The sequence below is a fragment of the Balaenoptera ricei genome, chromosome 8 (assembly GCF_028023285.1).
Source record: "Balaenoptera ricei isolate mBalRic1 chromosome 8, mBalRic1.hap2, whole genome shotgun sequence".
NCBI lineage: Eukaryota > Metazoa > Chordata > Mammalia > Artiodactyla > Balaenopteridae > Balaenoptera > Balaenoptera ricei.
Window position 1 is genome coordinate 49164833 of NC_082646.1, and position 24171 is coordinate 49189003.

General features: G+C 47.6%; 1 protein-coding gene across 2 annotated transcripts in view; it reads left to right on the top strand.

Moving 5' to 3' along the window:
- The window catches only part of ME3 (malic enzyme 3), a 327811-nt gene that overhangs the window by 268293 nt on the left and 35347 nt on the right, over window positions 1-24171 (top strand). For both annotated transcript variants that reach the window (XM_059930621.1, XM_059930622.1), the window contains exons 6-7: window positions 3669-3830; window positions 13828-13931. In XM_059930621.1, the coding sequence (XP_059786604.1) occupies window positions 3669-3830; window positions 13828-13931 (266 nt within the window). The remainder of the gene's footprint in view (window positions 1-3668; window positions 3831-13827; window positions 13932-24171) is intronic.

Consider the following 24171-nt stretch of genomic DNA (forward strand, 5'->3'; position numbering starts at 1 on the left):
TGAGGCTGAACTAAAGAGAGATGAAACAATTAAAAATTCTACTATGTAATCTTTGCCCCAAATAATAACCAACAATATAATCATACAAGCAGTGACCATTTGCCAATCACTTACAAGGCACAAGGCACCTGGTTAAAATGAGACACTTATTATTTCATTTCATCTTTACAACAAGCTGACGAGTTGGACATTATTATTGTTCCCATTTTATGGAAAATTAAAACTCAGAAAAGTTATCTGATGACCCAAGATTACATATTGGTGGGTTATCAAGGAACCTAGATCCAAATACTGGTTATCAGATGCCAAAACCCCTGCCATTAACCTTTAGGCTGTTTGGTGAGATTAAATGTACATTTTTTAAAATGTTAAATGAGAACCCAAATGCTATCACCATCAGATTTTTAAATCGCACCTATGCAGGGCTTGGCAAGCAGTAGGTACTTAATAAATGTTTGCAGAAGGCAGGCAGGCAGACAGGAAGGTTGAGCAGGCCAGGTGCGTGGTAGATACAGCAAGTGCCAGGAGAAATCACACTGGGTTGTAACGGGCAGGATTTGCACTGCTGGAGAAAGAGCAGGAAGAGACAGGAGTATAGAGGCTGAGAGGCTAGAGATTATTGGTGAATTCGGAGTGTGTCTGATGGGAGTGAGGCCAGTTCTGCTAGAGGGGGCAATTGTGTGTAGAGTTTCAGAAGGTATGTTGGGTTCCTGTCATTAAAGAGATAAGCCTTTTGGACTCTTATTTTATGGACAGTTAGAAGTCACTAAAGGCCTTTGAGCCTGGTTGTGAAGCTGTTGCAGTAATCCAGCCATTAGCACTACAGGATGGAGAGTGGATGACAGGTGGAGGTGAGACATTCCCTCAGAGGAGTCAGGAATGTAGTCAAGCACCTTTGGACATCCCCAGGCTGGGAGGGTGGCCCTGCAGAGCCCCGCTACCATCTTTCTTTTTTTTTTTTTTTTGGCCACACTGCACGACATGCGGGATCTTAGTTCCCCAACCAGGGATCGAACCCATGCCCCCTGCATTGGGAGCGTGGAGTTTTAACCACCAAACCGCCAGGGAAGTTCCCCCGCTACCATCTTGAAATGCCCCAGGGTTATAAGGAGAACACCCTGGAGTCGTAGCTGATTTCTTCTGTTGAACTCCGTGTCACTCACTGCCCCTCAGCAGAGAGAAATCTAAGAGAATGGGAACCAGAATAAGGAGGCTTTGTTTAGGAGAGGTGGTAGAGAAATGCCCAGAGTTTGGGCACTGAGGGGCAGCATGAAAGCACAGGCTCCACTGGGGAGAGCTGCCAGCAGGGGGTCAGAGGCTGCAGAGAGGGTGGCACCAAGACAGGACAGGACTTTGCCAAGAGCACAGGTGCTTTTTCCCAGCCCAGCGGGGTTGTAGAAGGAGCCCTGAACCAGGTACCCAAAGCCTGATTAGAATCTCGACTTGCCACATACACAAGCAAGGTGCCCTTGGTAAGTCATCTAATATTTCTAAGATAACTGATGTGGAAACATCCAGCGCAGTGCCTGGCGGTTGGCTGATACTTAACAAATATGTACAGAATGTGAAGGTCCAGGAGCTTCAGTTTGTTCACCTGTGAAACACAGATAACTATCCCAGACGGGCCTCCCTGCCAGGGCGGGGGAGGAGCAAGTGAGATGCAGGACGGGGACACTCACCCTAGAGGCAGGAGACCAAGCTAAGGGGGACAGCACGACCTTCATGGGTCCGCTGCTCTCTCCGGAGCCCCCTTTCCAGCAGTGAGGTGTGGTTTTACGAGTCTCTACACCTGTTTCTACCAAAAGGCAGCACAGCCCTGTGTGCTCTCACCCTGGGAGAGAGAAGATTCCACTGAGCCTGTGGGTGCTGGATCATAAACCCTCCCCAGTAGGAGTGGGTCTTCGTCTCTTTATCTCCGGTGCCCACCACTGTACCTGCGTGGAGTAAACTGACCTCTACGGTGATCATGGCACCACGCTTGGGGCCAACCAGGACATCCACAGCTCAGAGCTTGTCCTAAGTCCTGACCCAAAGCTGGTTCCAGTGGAGGGCTGGGTGGCCCCATAAACTCCACTCATTTAGAGATGGAGGGAACCAGTGCTGCAGAGCCAGTTGGGGTGACCTATAAACAACTTCACTATCACCCTGGTGGGTTCTTCTTGGCCTGACATTCAGGGCCCCTCGCAGTTTGACTTTCCATTCTCTCCTTTCGTGGGACCTGAACCCACACACACAGCCTACATTCCCCCCACTTCTACCCTGAAACTTAATTTCCTTTTTTTAAAGATTTTTTTGATGTGGACCATTTTAAAATTTATTTATTTACTTATTTATGGCTGTGTTGGGTCTTCGTTTCTGTGCGAGGGCTTTCTCTAGTTGCGGCAAGCGGGGGCCACTCTTCATCGCGGTGCGCGGGCCTCTCACTATCGCGGCCTCTCTTGTTGCGGAGCACAGGCTCCAGACGCGCAGGCTCAGTAATTGTGGCTCATGGGCCCAGTTGCTCCACGGCATGTGGGATCTTTCCCAGACCAGGGCTCGAACCCGTGTCCCCTGCATTGGCAGGCAGATTCTCAACCACTGTGCCACCAGGGAAGCCCCCTTAATTTACTTTTGCATCAAATACCTTTCTCCCAAGCTGCACCCCTAATGGATAATCTCCACCTGTCCAAGGTGTGGCACGTGTGTCCCCTCATCTAAGAAGGGTTATCCTACAGGAAGTACCTCTCCCTTTTCTCAATCTCTGCTGCCCTTGAGCTGTTCCACTGCCCTCACACTTTCCCCCCAGAGTCAGTATAACTATACATGTTCCATCTCTCTTTTGCCCATTAGTCCTTTAGAGGGCTGGGTCCACGCATTCTTGTTTTTATAGATGAGCAAACTGAACCTCCATTCCCCAGGATTTGGCACACTGTCTTTTACAAAGTAGGTGTTTCATAAAGATGTATTGAATGAATGAATAGCCATCATTATCATATGATTATTTCTGTCATCACTCTCAGCTCCATCAGCATCTGTTAATTCACAGTAGGTAAGCCTGGAACTAGTACTATGTCTAGTACCTACTATGCCTTCGGTGATTTTTTGCCAAAACACAAAGATAATCCCAGTACAGCTTGAGAACCCTCCTGGTTTCACGTGGAATAGTGACCCTAGCAGATGTCACAAGGAGCTCTGTTTTTTTGCAGATTGGATTTATTATACCCCGGAACAGGGCGGAGAGCACATATATGGGTCTCTAAACCCTGGGGCTGTAGTAGCAGCATAAACACTTGTTTTATTATCTCCTTTCATTCTGCCTTCCCTCCCTGTCCCCAACCCCAGATCTCAAGCTGAGAGAGTCTGCTTAATTTCTTTGAGGGAGAATGACTCGGTGTGGGTTCCCTCCAGCTGTTCCTGCAGGAACAGAACCTCGGAATGCAGGCCGGTGTCCTTCCATCATCTCACCTCGGTGGGGTTTCTCTCCAGCCCTGCCAGAAAGGGGAGGGGATGGGGGAAGGACCCGCCACCTACAGTTGAAAGAATCCTTTGGCTGTATCCCAGAGAAGCTGTTTTCATCCCGCAGCAGAGGCGGTGGGCGTCCAGTCGGCAGGCCTGCCTTGCTGTACAAACGAGCACTTCGTCACAGGAGGTGCTGTCCCGGATTGATGGCGTCCTGCTTTGTCTTTCAGGCTGTGGTGGTGACTGATGGGGAGCGCATCCTGGGCCTGGGAGACCTGGGCTGCTACGGCATGGGCATCCCCGTGGGCAAGCTGGCCCTGTACACGGCGTGCGGAGGCGTCAACCCGCAGCAGTGCCTCCCTGTCCTGCTGGACGTGGGCACCAACAACGAGGTAATGCGCTGCCTGGGCCGGGAGCCAGAGGGTGGCAGCTGGGATGGCGTGGGGCGCACCTCTGCGTGGTGGTTCTGTTTACAAAGCATCAGGCCGTTTCATTCTGGGGTCCCCGCTGCCAGGACACCTCCCCTACATGGCTGTGACGCCAGGACCTCTCTCCTCCCTGGTTGCCCACCCCACTCTCCCAGTCCCATCCTCTTCCCCCAGCCACTGCTGGGTCTTCTTGCTCCCCTACCTCCTGCCAAGGTACCCGCTGCGCGGGCTTTCTGTGCTTCCTTGTCCCGTGTCCCTAGGCAGCTTCCATTGCCCTCATGGCCCCTCTCTGATCCATTAGTGAAGAAAGCCGCTGAGGCGAGAGTGGCTGCTGGGCTGTGTTTTTTCAGCATTTTAGAGGCCAGCTACCCCTGTAAAAGGATTAAAACTCAAAGCACCAGGACCAAGGGCTGAAATGTCTGGATCAGGCAGATGAGCATCCTGCAAGCCCAGGGAGAGAAACTGACCCGAGCTGTGGCTGAGGGCCACCTGCAGGCTTCCAGGAGGTTTAGGATTTAAGGAGCTCAAAGCCCAGCCAAGAGTTTGTCTGCTCTGGGTACCACCACGCTGGGTCACGGTGTTTGTGCATGTCTGCTGTTCATTGAGAAAACTCCAGAGAAGTATTAAAAATAAAATATTAGTCACACAGCCAGTAATAATCATTGTTTACAATTTGGGATATTTCTTTCTAGCCTTATCCCTCTGAAACGTTTATAAAAATGAAATTAAGGGGGCTTCCCTGGTGGCGCGGTGGTTGAGAGTCTGCCTGCTAATGCGGGGGACGCGGGTTCGAGCCCTGGTCTGGGAAGATCCCACATACCACGGAGCAGCTGGGCCCGTGAGCCACAACTACTGAGCCTGAGCGTCTGGAGCCTGTGCTCCGCAACAAGAGAGGCCGCGATAGTGAGAGGCCCGTGCACCGCGATGAAGAGTGGCCCCCGCTTGCCACAACTAGAGAAAGCCCTCGCACAGAAACGAAGACCCAACACAGCAAAAATAAAATAAATAAATAAAATTAAAAACGAAATTAAGTTTATATTGCATATACAGTTTTGTATCCTGCGCTTTTTTTTTTTTAATTTTATTTCTTTATTTATTTATGGCTGTGTTGGGTCTTCGTTTCTGTGTGAGGGCTTTCTCTAGTTGCGGCAAGCGGGGGCCACTCCTCATCGCGGTGCGCGGGCCTCTCACTATCGCGGCCTCTCTCGTTGCGGAGCACAGGCTCCAGACGCGCAGGCTCAGTAATTGTGGCTCACGGGCCCAGTTGCTCCGCGGCATGTGGGGTCTTCCCAGACCAGGGCTCGAACCCGTGTCCCCTGCATTGGCAGGCAGAGTCTCAACCACTGCGCCACCAGGGAAGCCCTGTATCCTGCTTTTTAAAGTGTAATGTATGTCATGAGTTTTCTCCCAGGTCACTAGCCATTATTCCACAATGTCATTTTCATAGCTGCCTGGCGTATCACAATTCACGTAAGAAACCCTCCACTCTTGGACATTTAGGTTGTTTCTGGTCTTCTTGCAAATATAATTGTGCTCTGATACCTGTTTTTGCAGATCAGTCTTTCCATCTCTGATGATTTCCCAAGGATAAATTCCTAGAAAAGGAAATATTGAAGCAAAGGGAATGGTCATTTTTTAGATTCTCGATTCATATTGTCAAAAAGCTTATACTTATTTGCGTTCTGAGTTGATCTTTCTCTAGAAAACTTGTTGTGACTCTGCGTGGCCTCCTTCCTCCCTGGATGCCACACAACATCCTCATTTCTAAACAAGAACAAGCACTGTAGCCTCTAATGAGAAGTGATGCTTATTCAGGCTTCATCCACAGATACGGTCAAATGAAGGAGCAGCAGACAGACCTGGCTTCAGAGCTGAGAACTCACGGGGGTGGGAGGGGGATGAGGGAGGACAAGGGGAGCATGAGAAGTGCTGGCCGGGGAAGCAGGGACCCTGGTCCCGGTACCCCTGACAGCCGGGTGAGTCCCTGTACCTGTCTAGATACCATCCCCTTCTGGTACAATTAGGGCCTGGACCAGGAAGTTACTAGGTGTTCTCCCACCGCTCAATCTCTCCTCCATATGCTCCCCGCCAGCCTAGGAGAAGGGAGGCTGCATGGTGGCACAGCCTTACAGCTGCTCATCAAGACCCATCTTCAAGGTCTGCTCTGCACTGTGGTTCCCCTCCCCAGCCACACGCCTGGGTTTTGCTGAAATTGTCCCTCAGCCACAAAGGACATGTGTGGAACCGCACAAACGTGGATGAGTATAGCAAACTTTGTGTTAGATACTATTCCCATCCATCACCTCCTGCCGTGTTCCAACTGGATTTGTTTGAGACCGTCTCTCTCTCTCTCTCTCTCCAAAAAGCTGGCTCTAGGCAAGAAGTGGAACGGCTTGAGACTGATTCTGAGGCCACTGCATCCCTTGGAAGGGTGTTGGTTGCCTCTAGCAGATGCCTTAGATCCTTTATCACTGAAGGTCCAGCACTCAGCAATGATGTGCTAAAGTTTAGAGTTAGTGCCAACTTGTAGCAAACCCACCAGAAAAGATGGTGAGAAACTATGAGTAATCAGGGCCAGGCCCTTTTCACAGACCACCCTGTTTAAGCTTGACAATAAGCCTGTGAGTGGAGCTCAGTTATTACCCTCTTTTTACAGCTGAGGAAACTGAGGCCCAGAGAGATTAATTGGCCCAAGAAGATCTGCTAGAAGTGGCAGGAGTGGGGTCCTAATGCACATGAGTGTTCCTCTCCCCACACCATACCACACTGCCTGCCCGGGTTTTTGGTGCTTTATGAGTAAAGATTATGTCTTGACTTTTAGAATTTTTATTACTAAAGTAACTTTAAAACATTATTCAAAATTTTAAGAGGAGAAGGAAATGGCATTTCTCCCACTCTGCTACGTTTGTGCTCCTGTCCGATGTTTCTCTGTGCGTATACATAGATGTAGTTACAGTATTACCTAATTAATCATACTGTGCCCCTAATTTTGTTCTGATTTCTTCAATGAAGATTATTTTGTGGGCACTTTCTCTTTACTTTTTTTTTTAAAGTTTATGAAGTGTTTAGTAGGTGTCAGGCATTCTGCTAGGCTGAGGGAGATAAATGAGAGCCAGGCGTGGGTGGAATCTTTTAGTTGTCAGTGTTTCAACACTGTCACCTAATTGATCATTTTAATGGCTCACGTGTTACGTCTCCTCAAAGTGTCTGCTTCTCCCCCCCCCCTGGGGCTTTCGGCCTCTGCCTCAGCTCTCCCTCCTGGGTGTGGAAGGGAGAGAGTTGTGGAAGGACCAGAGGATTCCCCAGCTGAGGGGACAGGGCACAGCCTGACCTGCCATGCAACACCACAGACGCGAGAGAAAGCAGTTCTCACCACGTCCAGTAAGACCTATGCCAGCACCTGCAACGGCCAGGCATAGTTCTGGGCCCTTGTATATTTCAATCTCATTTCATCCTCTCTCTTTTTCTTTTTATATTTATTTATTTTATTTATTTATTTTATTAATTTTTTTAGCTGCGTCGGGTCTTAGTTGGGGCACGCAGGATCTTCGTTAAGGCAGGCGGGATCTTTATTGTTGAGGTGCACGGGCTCTTTGTTGCGGCGCTCAGGCTTCTCTCCAGTTGTGGCGTGCGTGTTTTCTCTCTCTAGTTGTGGCACGTGGGCTTAGCTGCCTGACCAGGGATCGTACCCGCCTCCCCTGCATTGGAAGATGGATTCATTACCACTGGACCGCCGGGGAAGTGCCTCAATCTCATTTCGTTCTCACACCAACTGTATGAGATACTGTTCTCCCCTTTTTAAGATGAGGGAACTGAGATTGACACACATTAACTACTTACTTCAGGTCACACGGCTCTAAGTGTTGGAGCTGGGATTTGAACCCAGGTCTCTCTGGCACCAGAGTGGCCTTGTCTACTGTGGCACACTGCTCCAAGATGTCAAGTATTTGTGTCACAGACTGGGTAATGAAGACTGAGAAAGTAGGTGTTTCACACAGTCTGTGTTCCATGGACACTCAGGATCAAACTAGGGCACACCGATGCCATTTTCACAGCCCTCCCCCACAAAGAAAGGTGAACTCCCGCCAGTGACCTTCTTCAAGAAAGTTACAAAGAGGCCAACACTGGGAAGACCGAAGACAATGATTTCTCTCTTTTCAAATGCATTGACTATGTGATCTCCCACACTAGAGTTCTTTTTTAAAAATAATCAGTTTGCAAGATTTTTCCCCTAGAAGTCTGGGGGCGCGTCTCTCACCCAGAGCAAGCCACAGCAACAGGAGAGGGAAGCTCCGCCTCGCAGCTTCCGTCTCTCGTGGCAGTGCAGGGAGGGTGCTGCTGTGAAGGCTTTGGTTTCAGAACAACTAGACCATCTGTGTGTATGTCTCTATAAAAAACTCCTGAGGCAAAAGGAGCTTTAATCAGAGTCAAAGAAAACACCCCTCCAGGTTTCCTGTTGAAGGAAAACATCTGCTATCTACAGCCCTGAAACTCTGAGTCACTTTTACCTGCCGATGCCAGGAGGTTTGGAAAAATAAATATGTGAGACGTGATCCCATGAAGGAGGGACATCCCGTGATGAAGTTCCAAAGGGCCAGGGGGAGGGAGCCCCGCCCAGTTAGACAGGGCACCTGCTCCGGCCCTCCCTCCCTTGTGTCTGTGTGTGGATTGGTTTGTACATCTTGTTTCATACACACACAGCAGAGTCACAGACTGTTCACATTAGATATCATACTTACCAGATATTACATGTAAATACTTGTCACTCAACCCCCTCGTTTCACATGGGTAAAGGGGCCCCAGGGCAGAAATGGCTTCCCCCCAGGTTTGAGTCCAAGCCCAGTGCTTGTCCCACTCTGTGCTAAAGGTTCTGTGGGACAACCCAGGGCTTGGCTTCTCCTGCGGAAGTCTTGATCCTCAGTGGAATTTTCCTCTCAAGGAGATGCTGCGAAAGTCTCTGTGGAAATGACTAAAGAGGGGGATGGAGGGGACAGATTATCAACAGAGCCTGGTAGACTGTGCCTTGGGTGTTACTGGTTGCTGAGGCAGCGTGGGATCGCCCACAGAGCTGGGTATGGAAGGGTTCCTTCCACCTGGCAAGATTGTCTTTATTGCAGCTCATAAATAGTCAGCATTCACCCGTGGTGCCATCGGGCGCAGGCTCTCTGTGCACATGTGACCAGTGAAGGGGCCCTTCCTAGGATCTTTGTAGCTTACCCTTGGGCTTAACTGAGCATCCAGAGAAATACGTGGTGGGCATAACTGTCACCCAGAGGAGGAAAGTGCACCATGTCCACACTGTGAACCCAATCCCATGACCTCCCCAGACCCCCAGATGCTCTCTGAGTAACATCTTCATGTGCCCGTTGCTTTGCAAGATAAATATTTTTCCAGACCAAGAGGTTCGTCTCTCTTCCAGCTTACACCCAGTGCTCAATGATATGGCAAGTGAAGACGAACCAGCCATTTTGCTTTCCATGACGTTTAGTCTGCAAGATTTTTCACCTTAGAAAGAGCCAGGCACACAGCCATGGAGGGTATATTCAACTCACACAGCAGAGGAGGAAACTCTGGTTCATCTGCTTTGGATAGAGCCTTAACCTGAAGGCTTACTTAGTGCCAACGGGAACTTGGCAACTACCTAGCAGAGGGGAAGCAGCAGGCTCAGAGGTGAGGAAGCTGATCCCACCTGGGAAGACCCCTGCTCTAGAAGCTGTCATTTCCACCCTGTTGCTTCCACCAAATTCGTTTTGTGACCTTAGGCAGTTCATTTAACCTTTCTGGGTCTCAAAAACTCATTTGGAGGAAGCCGAACCAAGTGATTTCTAAGACTTTCCTAGTTCTTAATTCAGCATCTCCTTAGCCCAGTCCTAGAATAAATGCAACTCACATCAGTAAACACTTTTTAATGGCCTGCGATGCGCCAGCACTGTAAAACATCACTAGGGAGATGCACATGAATAAGGACCCTTTCCTCAAAGAGCTTGCATTATGCAATAGAGATCATTACTATCCCTATTGGACAGAGAAGTAAAATGAAGCAGGGACAAGTACCCCAAGTCACAGAGCTAGTTAAGTGACAGAGCCTGAATTCAAACCCAGGTGTGTACGATTCCAAAGCCCAGAGCCCCTTCTGAGTCTAAAACCACGCTGTCCTGAGGGTGCTCCGGGAGAGCATCTGACCAGGGCCACTGGGCCAGGCAATGCCCTGTCCTCTGCAGCACACTGCCTCCCAGCTTCAAGACTCCTTCTGCCTCTCTTGATGGGGTTACCAGATTTAGCAAAGAAAAATACAGGATGCAAGTTAAGTTTAAATTTCGGATAAATAGCTAATCATTTTTTAACGTAAGTATGTTCCATGCAAAACTTGGGGCATATTTATACTATATATATATATATATATATATATATATATATATATATATATATATATCTCCTATCTGAAATTCACATTTAACTGGGTGTCCTGTATTTTATCTGGCAATACTGCCTTCTGAAAACTTCTCTTTTTAACATTTATGTGAGAAAGTCCAGGATAGAGGAGGGCTGCCAGGGGAGGGTCCAGGCCAGTTCATAGTCCCACACCTTGCTGGCAGTCATTCTTGTAACCAATCACTTGGTGGGACACAGGGCAGAATGTGGATTTCTTGTTCCATGTGGTACCAAGACAGTGTGGAAGCTCCACCCTCTGCTGTTTTTGAGAAGTCATTTTCCCGCCTGCCAAAGGAAAGCCAGCTGACTGGAGATGTGGACACGGTCTTTCCCCAGACCCCATTCAGGCTGTCACTGCTCCCCAACGTGGTCTACAGGACCAGCTGGACCTTCCAGCCACTACTGGACTCTTCCAGGAGGACCGGGAGGGTCAGGAGCCGAACCCACATTCCCTGGTCCCCACAATGTCAAATGATGGGGTGGAAAGGGCGCTGTCATGAGACCCAGTCAAAGCAAGGCTCAGTTTCAGCTTAGATACTTTCTGGCTGTGTGAGTTTGGGCAATTTATTTAAACTCTTGAACTCCACCTTCCTCATCTGTAAAATGGGCATGAGAGTATGTAAGACAGAAGGATCAAACTACTTTTGATTCATAAGGAGTGAATTACCAGAAAGTTCTGTACAAGTATAAGAAGCTATATTTTCGTGTCATCTCCATATAGAAACACTCTTCCCAATTTTTTGGAGTACTTAGTTTTGAAGTATTTCAGACATAAAACATTTTATTATAAATAAAATAAATATTATAAAATATCAGGACTTTTTTTTAAAGCTTCTTATAGTCACCTTTACATCTCAGTAGAACCTGATTAGTGTTGACCTTTCATCTTAAGTGCAGATATACTGAGAAATTTTTGGAAAATCCTAAAATTCTTCAGTACCACTGGAGAAATGGACCTGCCCCAGAAACTGTGTATGCAGCCCTGAGAAATCCACTCTTGGCAGCCTAATGCACTACTGAACCAATCTGTGATTTGGAAACATTACAGATTATAATTTACCGTGGACCCGTTCACCTCTATAAGAACTAAAAAGTGAATATTTTCTGCAAGTGCCAAGAGTTAGACTATTTTTATCATTTATGTGTATGCCCTTTGCAGGCTGTTTGTATGTTTCAGACAGTTGAAATTGTGGTATCTGTGCAATTTTGTATCCTGCTTTTTTCATTTTGAATAATCTCATACACATTTGTCCAGGTGGCTGCATAGTCTTAAAAGCCACCAATTTCAATGGCTGCCTAGTTGTCCATCTAGTTGTTACATCATCATTTACTTCCTTGATCCCCCTTGGCTGGATGTTTGCTGCCTCTAAGTGGCTTTTAGATGATCACTTTGAAAGTGGCCTGTGGAAGGGTAGGCACCATATATGTCCCACTCTCATCCTTTGGTCACACACACACACACACACACACACACACACACACACACACACACACACCTGCCAGGGCAGGGTCCTAAACAATCTCAAGGATGCATAACCCAGGAGGCAAAGAGATTGAGAAAAGAAGTTTAGACCTCACTGTCTTTCTGATGTAGCCGTGTGGTTCCTTGGAGAAAGCGCTAAACCCACCTCAGATTCTGTGGACCCAGGATCGGGGGTGAGGGGTTGAGAAGGCAGATATTTCCTGGTCTTTTCTGTCCACTATACCTTTGCCCTACCACCTCCTACAAGACAATATGGAGCTAGAATGGTGTCCTAAACAAGAATAAGCCACCTAAGCAGCCTTGCTCCGTGGTTAAGACCATGGGCTCTGGAGCTGGCAGCCGTGAGTTTGAATCCGGATTCCTCCACTTACTAGCCCAAGAAAGAGGCAGCTGTTTAACCTTGCTGTGGCTTCCCCTCCCTCAGCAGTACCTGACACATGAGCAAACGCTGTGAAAGTTAAAGCTGCTGCCATTACTTTACAGCATATGTTATGATTCACAAAGCTCTTTCACGTGTATTATTTCATTTCCTCATCACGATCACCCTGTACAGCTGGTATTTTATCCCCATTTGACAGATGAGAGGAAGGCTGTGAGAGGTCACGTAATTTGCCTGAGGTCACACAGCTTGTCAGTGGTGGAGGTGAGACTTGACTCTGAGCCCCTTGAGGGCAGGACCCATGACATCCTTGTCTCTGAATCCTGCCGGAGCAGTCCAGATGGAGATGACGATAACACAAAACCTTGACCCCAAGGAGCTCATATTTGTGGCGGCGGGGACACAAAAATAGATAATTTCCAAATACCCGAAAACATAAAATTACTTCCTATTTCTTAAACGCACCAGGTCACCAGGTACTTCTTCCTCCTTCTACCTCCAGTCCCCAACCTTTCTTTGTGCTGATTTCTAAGCCTCGAGAGCCCAGCCCACCTGGCAACATCTGCCCATCTTTTAAAGCCTGACCATTTCTTCCATGTCACCATCCCCACCCGTCCCCCGGTGGGAATTACTGCACTCCTTCTCTGTGCTGCCAGGTGCCATGCTTTGTGCCGAAGAAATGTCTCTACTCTGTAATAAGAGTTTGCTTACTCATCAGCCACCTGCATTAGGCCGTGAGCACCTCAGAGGCAGCGACCATCCCTTACCTACAAATTCCCCGACAGGCCTGATGGCAGCAGGCGTAGAGGGTCAGTAAATGTGTCGTGCACGAATGAGCCCGCTGATTTCTGCGTAGGGGTGTGTGTGAGGGGTACAGAAGAGGCGGGAGTGGTCATCAGACCAGGGCAGACAGAGAGGATGACCAAACAGCGTGTGAAAGCTGTGACAGGAGAGCTGCAGGAGGTGGAGTGGGGGGTCACCTAACACAGGCAGGCGTTAAGGTGGGCCTCTCTCTTGAATGGAAAGTTCTGGTTGTATCAGTCTATCCTTGTATCCCCAGGGACCAACACAGTGCCAGGCACATGCTAGGTATTCAGTAAGCTTTCACGGAAGGAAGGGAGGGAGGGAATGTTTTCTAATTTGAGTCTAGGTGAGTGACTTTGGACAAGACCCAGTACCTCAATCCAGATGTTGCCTGGGGCGATTCTCAGCACAGGCCGTTTTGTCCCCCAGGGAGACATTTGGCAAAGTCTACAGATCTTTTTTACGTCACAACTGGGGGTGCTACTGACTTCAAGTGGGAAGAACCCAGAGACACTGCTAAGTGTTCTGTCAATACAATATGTGGGTCAGCCTTCCCATCAAAGAACTGTCCAGGCCAAAATGTCCATAGTATCACTGTTGAGAAACCCTGAAATGAACCCAGAGCTGCAGCTAGAGGTTGGAAGACTGTATCAGAGAGTTTTGCTTGTTCAAATCATCCTTGATTCCTAAAGTGTGGACCCCTGGGGGTCTACCCTCCATCAGTGGCTTGGCTTCCAGACCCTTCCAGAGACAGCACCTGGGGAGTGGGAGTGGGGAGCTGCCTCCTCCCTCCTCCCTCCCCCCCTCCCCCCTCCTTCCCGCTAACCCAGGACACTTGACGAGATGGATGCTGTCCGTTGCAGGAGCTGCTCAGGGACCCTCTGTACATCGGCCTGAAGCACCGGCGCGTGCGTGGGCAGGAGTACGACGACCTTCTGGACGAGTTCATGCAGGCCGTGACGGACAAGTAAGTGGGTCAGTCTGTCCCTTGTGAAAGAGGACTGTTAAGAGATAGCATGACTAAGTCCATGCGGGTTTTGGCAGAGATGCGTGCTTTTCCGGATGGTCCGAAAATTCCAACTTGACGCCGTGTACTCGGAAATCTCAAAGCCAGATGGGCTTGTTCTCTGGGAGAGTCTTTGGGAGCAGAGAAGGGAGGGGAGGGGATGACGGCTAGTTAAGTATCTGATGTCCCGGGAGGAAAACCCCCCTTGGCCGAGGTCTCCTGGGTTCCCGGCAGGAATAGGGATGCTGTTAGCAGTGGGGGAGAGAAGTGTGCCCTTCTGACGCAATGGCTTGGAAGGCAGCTGGCCACCTTAGTTGTCATTTTCCGGCTCCAAGGACCAGGCAGCATTAATGGACCACCACCGCAGGCCACACGGGCTGGGCCTGCGAGATTTACGAGGTGTCGTCTCTGCACGGGGGTGCACCACGCTGGCAGCTCCTGCCCCCCTGGCCTGCCCCATCTGTTTGCCATCATTGCCCCCCGCTCTCCCACGCTGAGTCTGACAGGCAAGTCAGTCAAGACTGTCTCAGCAGCTCAGCAGGCCCCTGCAGACCCAGCAGGTCCCCTTTTCGCTTGAAAACCTCCAGCCTTTCTTGCGGTCCCAAGAGTGCCCAGGTAGGCAGGGCTGGTCTGGATGTCCTTGGCAAAGTACTTCCTTGTCTGAGTTCAGCCACTTGAACCAGAGCGGTGGGCTGGAGAGAGAGCTGCTGTGGCCTCCGCAGCCCAGGAAGCCTCATCTGGGTGGGCTTTGGGGGTGGGCAAACCAACCCCACACTTCCTGGTCATTGACCTGGGGCAGGTTACTAAACTTTAAAGTCTCCTCACCTGGATTCCTTATCTGGGGATAAGAAGAAAGCATTCGATTGTTGTTGTGTTTTTTGTTTTCATCTGTTAAGATGAGGGAAAGTAATACTGAAGTTATATGGGATGGGGATGATCCTAGAGGGAAGATGAAATTGGTAATGGAGTGTGGGGTGTGGAGGTAGGCATGCTGATAAGCAAGTGGCCAAGAGTCCAGTGCACACCTGGGAGCTTCGTCTTAGGTGGGAGCACAGAGCCCATCCACACAGAGGGAAGGCCGCGCCCTGGGCACAGATGCCGGCAGGTGGGTAGATGTTGAGGGGGTGTGTGTGCGAGCCCCGTTGGAGGACAAGGTCATCTGCTGAGAGCGAGGATGGGGACAGAGGTTGTGGAGGTTTAAGGTGCAGGAGGTAAGAACTGGCACGTCCAAACGAGAGGCTGGTTGCTGGGCGGCTCCGTGGGCCTCCTTGACGTTACTGATCATGAATTTAACTTAGGTCAATTAAACCTTTTCTGTGAGTTTCTCTAGCCAGTTTCCACTGTCTGGATGCAGAGAGTAGGATTTAATCAGGGTTGGGATTTTTGCCAGGCAAGCGAGAAAAAGAGAGAGAAAGGAATTGAGAGTGTATTCAAGGGGATGATTATAATGATGCATCATGAGGCCTAGGCCGGGTAAGAAGGGACAGATAAGGCCCTGCTGGAGAGGAGGGGTGAGGAACAGTGGTATGAGCAATGGACAGTAGGTCCTGATGAGGCCTGAGAATTATTGAGTTGGGTACCAGATGGAATAAGCTGGAAAGAAAAGAGGTAATCAGAAAGTCAAGGGTTGGAAGCTGAGACTGTGAAGGAAGGGCTGCTATTGAGACATGACCACCAAAACAGCCAATTCGAGGGTTGGCCTACGTGAACAGAGGCATATCATCTAGAACACGAGAGGTGATTGTCCTGCTTAATTCTCCCCCTTTTAGATCATCCTGAATATGACATTCAGTTCCAGACAAGATAGCTTGAGGCTGGTAAATTACCTAAAGTGCCTTTGGAGAACAATAGCCGCGGCAGTGACAGGAGCCAAAGGCTCAGCCTAGTGGGGAGAAGACACAGGGACTGCTCTGTGGGTACCGGGGGTGCGGTCCTCCCTCCAGAAGTCTGAAAGCTGTTCTTCCAGAGGAGGGACTGGACTTGTTTCTGTATACCCAGCCGGAGAAGAACCCATTGGTAGAATGCTAAAGGAGGAGGCTTTCCGCTCAAAGTAAATCCGAGCTATCCCACAATGCAGGGGACTCTGTGAGAACAAGTTCAAGTTCAGGTTGAGTGGCTTCTGGGGGGCACTGTCACAGGAGAAAACGTAAGCATCAGTTGTCCTTTAAGATGCCTCCCTGCCCCAGCGTTCTCTTCAGACCTCTTAAGATCCCTGCGTGGCTGGCAGGATAGGTTTTATTATTCCCATTTTGTAGAAGAGGAATCTGAGGCTCTGAGAAGCCAAGGAACCTGTCCCAGGTCCCGCAGCTTCCGACAGGACTGCAAATTGACCCTGAGTCTGCAGACTCCAAGGCCAGACTGCTTTTTACAATTACCTGTGGATGACAAGAGAAGGGAATGAATTTGGCTTTGAGAGCCGGTTTTTTCCTTCCTGTTTTCAGGGCTCGTTGCATATCTAGTGAGTCAGTAGTCATTCCATGATTCCCCACAGAGAAGCCTTGCTATTCGTGTGAGAAGGTTAAATAAACTAGGATGTAAGAGGCTCTTCAAATCATCATTAAAATCAGTTCACAGTCTCACAGACACACTCACAGAATCCAGGGGTGAACCCTTGGGCAGGGGTGTGCGTCAGCCAAGAGGAATGTGTCCTTAGGTGGAAAAGACAAGGGGTTGACCCTTGGTTGTTTTAACTTTCTAATAAGCTAAAGCAGATGTTTCTGTGGATACTGTAGTTGGGGAGTGAGCCAGTCTCCCAGGCTCTCTTGGGAATATAGTAGCCCCGTGATGGAATGCCCGGCCTGGGCAGCGCTGGGTGAGTCAGCAACCTGAGGCCAAACACGATGTGTTTTAAGAAAGAACCTTGGGAAACGTTGACTCCTGCCTTCAACATCCTGTCTCTTTCCAAATGTCCTGCAAATAAAAGCTCCGCCTTCTTGCCCCTACCTGCTAATCGGGTGTTATCTTAAGATTTTTGGGGCCTGAAAAAAAGAGTCAGTGTAGCTCAGTTACTACCCTGGAGTTTGGCCACTGGGGAGAACCCACCGAGGCAAAAGGAATCTCCAGGCGCGCCTGTGAACCACAGCAGTAAGTGTGTGTGTCCAGCTCAAAGCTAAGACACAGCCTGATGTTCCCGTGGCGAGGACCAGTCATTCCGTGCTTTCTGCTCTTTCCCTGCCATGCAGTGGGACCTGGGGCATTGCACCTGAGGGATAAGTTTTCCCTGATGGTTTCCACGTATAGTTTTCATTTCTATTACTTACAGCAGAATGGATGGGAATGGTTCATTTTAAGTTTGCACCTGGAGCCCCAGCTCTGTCTGATGCTTGGCCTGGGCTGGACAGAAGTTTGACGTCAGCAAACTTTAGGCAGGCCATGAGAGGAAGCCACCCCCTTTCTCTAGTTCACCAAACCCTAAATATAGAGATTGCTAAGCTCCTGAGATAAGAGTGATAAACAACAAGGGAGATAATAGTTTTTTTAAAACCTGACTTTTAAAAAAAGCATCTGCATTTTAGCTCCAGGAAAATTTCTTTTTGAGTCTCTCCATCTTTCTCTGATTTTCTCTCTCTCTCTCTCTCTCTCTCACACACACACACGCACACACACACACACTCACGCACACAGACACACCATCCTACACCAGATACCTGAGGTTTATGCCATAATGGAACTGGCATAGTACAGTTTCATCACATTCTGGTGGTTAAGGCAAATCAGAGGTGCATACCAGATTCCAAGAGAGAAGATAACACAAGGGTTGAAACCCCAGGAGGCATGGTTCACTGGGGAGCCACCAAGGTAACAGACTACCACACACCATCCAGCCTGGGAGGGGTAAGGAATGGGGCAGCCAGCATTACAGGAGGATGTGCTCTGAAAATGCAAGAAGGGTTGAGAAAACAATAGCGTCATTGCACATGGAAACAGGGAGATGCATCAAATACAATTGATAGTTATTGAGTATCTGCTGGTATATAAGATGCTGTGTCAAATGTAGGTGGTGGGCTTCCCTGGTGGCGCAGTGGTTGCGAGTCTGCCTGCCAATGCAGGGGACACGGGTTCGAGCCCTGGTCTGGGAGGATCCCACATGCCGCGGAGCAACTAGGCCCGTGAGCCACAACTACTGAGCCTGCGCGTCTGGAGCCTGTGCTCCGCAACGAGAGGCCGCGACAGTGAGAGGCCCGCGCACCGCGATGAAGAGTGGCCCCCGCTTGCCACAACTAGAGAAAGCCCTCACACAGAAATGAAGACCCAACACAGCCATAAATAAATAAATAAATAAATTTATTTATTTAAAAAAAAATGTAGGTGGCAATCCACAGAGAAATAAACAGTCCAGCTCTCAAGGAACTGTTCATTCAGAGACATTTTTTATCTACCTACTGGAGTTCAGACCTGACCTCTAAGCTTTCTTAGCCTCGGAGTCTCTTTAAGAAGAATTCTAGGGAGAAAAACATAAAGTTGGGAGTTACCAGTTCACAGATGGTAGGTAAGGTCAAGGGCATGATGGGGTTCACCTAGGGAAAGAGAGTAGAGAAAGAAGAGAGAATGGCTCACCACCACTTTTGGAACCATGCCCTGTGAATAACTGCAACTTAAAGTGCTCAACAAAATTTAGGATTAGACTAGGATATTGTTGGTAGAAATGGCAAGGAGGGTGAAAGGTTTCATTCCTCGTACCAGCTCTGATTGCTAGGATCCTAAGGCCTCTCTAGGTGCAACAGGAAATGATGATTGATTAGCAATGTCTGCCCTGCAGGGGAGTGAAGCGTGGCGGCATGTGTGCCATGCTTTAGCCATCCTGGATCTGTGAAGAGCCTATGGCCTAAGCATCTGCAACTTCATGAGCCCTCACACTCGCTGGTCCTTCTGCAACTCCTACAGTCAGCAGAAACTCAGAGGCCAAAGGAACCTGAAGCCTGAAGATTTCTCATATCTAGCTGTTCAGGATATTTCAAGAGCTATACCAAGCCTGTCTGTTGGGTCCACATGAAACTGCATCTCCTTCTTCTGAGTTACAGAAACATGCAGGAATATGCTCCCATGGGTACACTCCACCCTCACGCCCACCCCAGTCCACTCTGGAACAAAGCAGTGGATCAAATAAACATAAGCATATGAATACTGACCTGTGGTTCCCAAACATGGCTTGATATTGGACTCATCCGGGGAGTTATCAAGAATATAGACTCCAGCCTCCTATGCCATAGTAGGCCTGGGCTGAGGCCTGGGCATCTCTGTTTTTGAAGCTTTCTTGATGCTTCTGTTAGAGCCACACAAAGGTTGAGATCTAGAAAGCTCAGATGGACTACATTCCCAGTAGAGGCATGTTTCGAGCAGCCCCAGCTCCCCCTACTTTCAGAGTCAGACTGGAGCCTGAGGCAAGGGTTAAGGACCAATACACATCGTATACAATTGATAGTCAGTATTGAGAGTCTTTCCACACATCCTCCCACCAGGGACCTGCATGAAGAAAGGCCCAGCACGTGCTCTGGGCTCACCCTGCCACGCAGTCTATCTTGACAACACACCTGCAGCTCTAACAGTTTCGTTCTGGTCTGAAAACCTCCCAAGCCGGGCTGTGCCTCCTGCTTCTGCTGGTATCCCCTTCGCCCTGGAGGAACTTGAGCTGCTTTCAGGCCTGACGTGATTGCATTTCCACATATGGGGAAAGCACACACACACATCTGGGCACCCCTTCCCAGAAGACTCGTCATGGGGAGGAATCAGGCCCGCCTTTCCCCACCAACTAGGTGCAAGCTAAAGCCTGATCCCCAGGCCTCAAGCCTTGACTCTGTGAGGGCTGATGAGCGTGGAAGGGGGAGATGGCAAATGCACTGGTAAGGTAAAGGCAGTCATGACTGTCTCATTCAGGGGATTTCTTACAAAATGCTTCCCATGGAAATACAGAAAGTCACATCACCCTCCCAACAAATATGTCTATTTTTTTTTTTTTTTGGAACTTGACTTTTCAAACTCGTTCCATGAGGGAATATATTTTTCTGGCAAAGAGATAGGAGCAGCAGGTACTACATCGAGTGCTCCTGGGAAATGAGCTTTATTTCATCACTGAGGTGAGAAAACTCATTCTAGAAGCTCCAAGAAAGCTAAGAGCAGCACAAACAAACAATGTATCTAGTCATGCTTTTCCAGGGCTTTTGAGTAAGGACTACACGCCCAGCACTCTACTAAGCCCTGTAATGAGATTCAAAAGAAATAAAAGACATGCGCTGTGTCCTCATGAATCTTACAGACCTTCCAAAAACACAACATTTTGAACAAGGACTAATTAGAGAAGTGTTAAGTACTCAACTGTTTGGTATTGACTTTCAGTTCAGTGGAAATTCAGAGAAAGAAGCAATCAGGGATCACTGGGAAGAGATGGAAAGTAAACAGATTCAGGACCAAATGTGAGTAAGCAACAGGAGAAAGAGCACATTCCATATGGATGATACATCATGAGAAAAGCAAGGACACAGCAAAGACAAGGAGTACGCAGAAGCCTCTGGAAGACTGGCCCCACTAGAGGTGAATGTTTATTGGTTCCAAAAAAGGTTAAGTAGGAATAGAGCAGGCTATATGATAGGCCTCGAAACCCAGGCAGAAGGTTGTAATTATTAGAGCTCAAAAATGGAAAGGGCTTCAGTTATCTAATCCAGTGGTTTTAAACCAAGTTGCCCCGAACCCCAGGCATTTACAGAGGTGCATCAGGAGTGCTAGAAATGAATATTTTCCACCAACCATACAAGATTGAAACCACTCGAAGAAAAACATCATTTTTAATCACTTTCTGTATCAGCGTTCTGCTCAAGATTTCATTAATTAAAAAATTCTTCTACTAAAAATGTTTGGAAACTATCAATCCACACAAAACCTTATTTGGGACTTGATTCAGAGAACAATAGGGAACCATGGTAGGTTCTTGAACAACAAAGTATTGAAATTGACAGGACGTGGGAGAAGATTAGAACAGCAGCCATAGCAATGCCCCAACTCAAATTCTGCCCTCCCCAGAGAGGTCTGCCCTGACCAGCCTGGCCTGAAACTCTTTTACTGTTTGTAGTCATAGCATAACTTATTGGCTGTATAATTCCTTTGCTAATTAATCATGCACTGCATCATGGCATCTTTTCTATAATGGTCTAGAGCTTTTCTTTAAAGCCTTTTTGTTCTTTTAACTTTTCATCGTCAGAGCAGAGATTGGGCAGAGATTGGGCAAAGATGTGCCTGGACTATTGTAGTGGGGTTCAAGTACCAGCCTGGCCCAGACTAGATGGACTTTGAAGAACATTCCTTCCTCAGGTCCTGTAACTCTGTAACATCTCTACCAGACTGGTAGTTCCTGGGGGGCAGGGAGCATGATTTTACTCATGCTGGACCCACCGTAAATAGTAAGGGTGGGAGTTGGACGGTTGGTTGGTTGGCTGAGGGATTGAAAGCCTTCACCAGGCTAGCTATCAGTTAGAATGGACTGAAGGTTATGAATTTGATGGCATCGGAGGAAGCTCAGAGGAAGGAATGTTGGGACCCATTCTAGCTTGTCTGGCCGCTGAAAAAACAGATCAGCTTCCCAGTCTCAGCCTGACGTGGCTAATTGTTGACAGTCCAGCCCCTACATGTTCCCATCAGAATAGGAGCCAGATGCTGCAAAATGACAGTCTCTCAAGTCTGTGAAGACTCTGTCTTGGGTCACAGAAAGGGCTGGAAGGCTGTAGAAAAACACAAACCAGCACTCAACTCTCTAGGACCTATTTATTTCCATCGTGACCAAGCAGACTGAATAATTGAGAGGCCAAAATGTGATGGAGGAAGGTCACTAACGGGGGAGATGGATTCAGTGATGCCAGCTGGCTATTTCCATTTCATTTTTCCCCAAGAGGCAGATTGTATCACCTAGTATCAGAGTAGGAACAAAATCATGCCCAGACCTGAAAGTTTCATGTTGTAGCAGAGGAGAGGAAGGAATAGAAGTGGTTTTTCCCCTGATTTTTCTCAATGGATTAGTAATAATAATAATAACAACAACTCTTTTTTACTTAATTGCCTGCTATGCACAGACTCTAATATAAGCGCTTCATACAGTATTAATTCACTTAATTCTCATAGCAACCCTGTGGGATGGGTACTATTATTAGCTTCATTTTAAGGGATGAGGAAACTGAAGCTTATAAAGTGTAAGTAACCCCCCTAAGAACGAGAACCCTATTAAGACCCCACCTACTACCAACAGTTGTTAAAAGCACAAACTCTAGAGCTACACTGCCTGAGTTTGAACCTCTCACCTGCCACTTATTAACAAGCTATTTAATTTTCTTTGCCTCGGTGTCCTCATTTCCAAGATGCGTTTTTAATATTTAACTTGTAGAACGCTTCTGCTGAATAAATGAGACAATCCATGTAAAATGCTTACCATTATACCTGGGTAATAGTAAACATGAATGTTTGCTATTATTAATAATAATAATAACTTAGGCAGTTTCCAAAGCCACTGTCCTTTAAGCAGTGCTTTAGTACTTCCTCCATTCATGCAATCAGTTAAATTAGCCATTACTATATTGATCTTTTCCTTCCATAGTCCCCCACTCCTCCATCCCTGCCATTCCAATAATAGCTTCCTTCTCTTACCCAATTCTTCTTCCCTGGTGCTAATCTGAAGAAATAAAAAGAACAGTTCTGGAAGCACTGGGTATGTACAATTAGTAAATGTTTGGTCCTTGCCCTCTACACCTATTCAGTTAAATTCTGCCCACCACCACCCTCCCCCAAGGGGAGAGGCATTGTGTGTATCTGTGTATACATGCGTGGGTGAGATCTCATATTTTCTGTAGTTGTTTCAGCTGAGCGTTATTTGGGCCTTACAGACCCACCGTTCTGAGGGCTAAGAAGCTAATTTCCCAAGTGAAGAAATGAGTATAAAAGTGTCCCCTACCAGTGACATGGCTGGAGAGCCTGGCAGAGGGAAAACTAAAACTCCTCTATAGGGTCACTCCCACAACCCATGCCGTGTGGAATTCCTTGAAGGGAAAAGCAATTCCCCAATGAAAATAAATTCATGATTCACAGTAACCCACACAGAAACAGTCCACAATGTGGGAAAATCAGAAACTAATAGAAGAATTAGAAACCCAAGGAAAAGGAATATTCTGAGAGAGACTATAAAGCAGTTATACTTAGATGTATTAAAGAGCTATTTTTTATAAGAATGAAGTAATAAGGAAAGTACCTAACACTTAAAAAAAAAAAAGTAGCTGGCAAATTTGAAAAAGAAACAGATAAAATTTCTGAAAATGAAAAACAGAGTCATGGACATTCAGCAGAGTGTACTAATGTTAGCTCAAGACACAGTCAGAAAACCCAACTCCTTAAAAATCACTGCCTGCGGGCATTTCAGAGACCCTCCAGTCCTACTGATGATGATCCAGAAAGAATTGGGACACAGGTGTTTTAATCAGGAAAGATTTCTCTGAGCTGCTTGTGAAAAAGAGCATTTCTCTCAAGGGAAAGAAAGGATGGATAAGACCGCAGCCCCCAAATCCAAGCCTCATCATTCCATGCCAGAGAGGATGTAGCAATTCCAGGCAACCCCATGTTACATTTACTCTCATTTTCTCTGTCTCTCTTTTTCTGTGTCTCACTCATTCATACACACATATTATGCAGTCTCTTCTTATTCTACTGCATTCATTTTATTAGGCTCAAGCACATTGTTTTTTAATGTGCTTGAGCCTAATAAAATGGAGAAAAAAATCCTAAAAGCAAATGATTCTGTCAAGATAAGTTATGTAAAGAAAAAATGTCTGGATGTATATACACCACGCCGTTAACAGTGATTCCAGTTAAGGCATGAGATTGCTGGGATTTTTGCTTTCCAAGCCAAGTCATTCCTATAATGTTTGATTGTTTGTATGCAGGCATTTCTTTTGTAATTAGAAAAAAACAATGGATTTTTAAAAATAATGAGTTAGGCAGCAGTTCTTTCCCAGAGACAGTTCCTTGCATTTTTTTTTAAACCCACTAAAGATACAAAGAAGGAAGCAAGCATCCCAGGCTTCACCCTCTGGTGAATTGAGTACTGGTCTAACCTAGGCTCCTACAGACAATAAAGTAATTCACATCCATCCACTCAGGTAATACTCACAATAATCCTATTAAGTAGATACAATTATTGTCCCATCCCACTAAAATATAAGTTCCAGGGAGA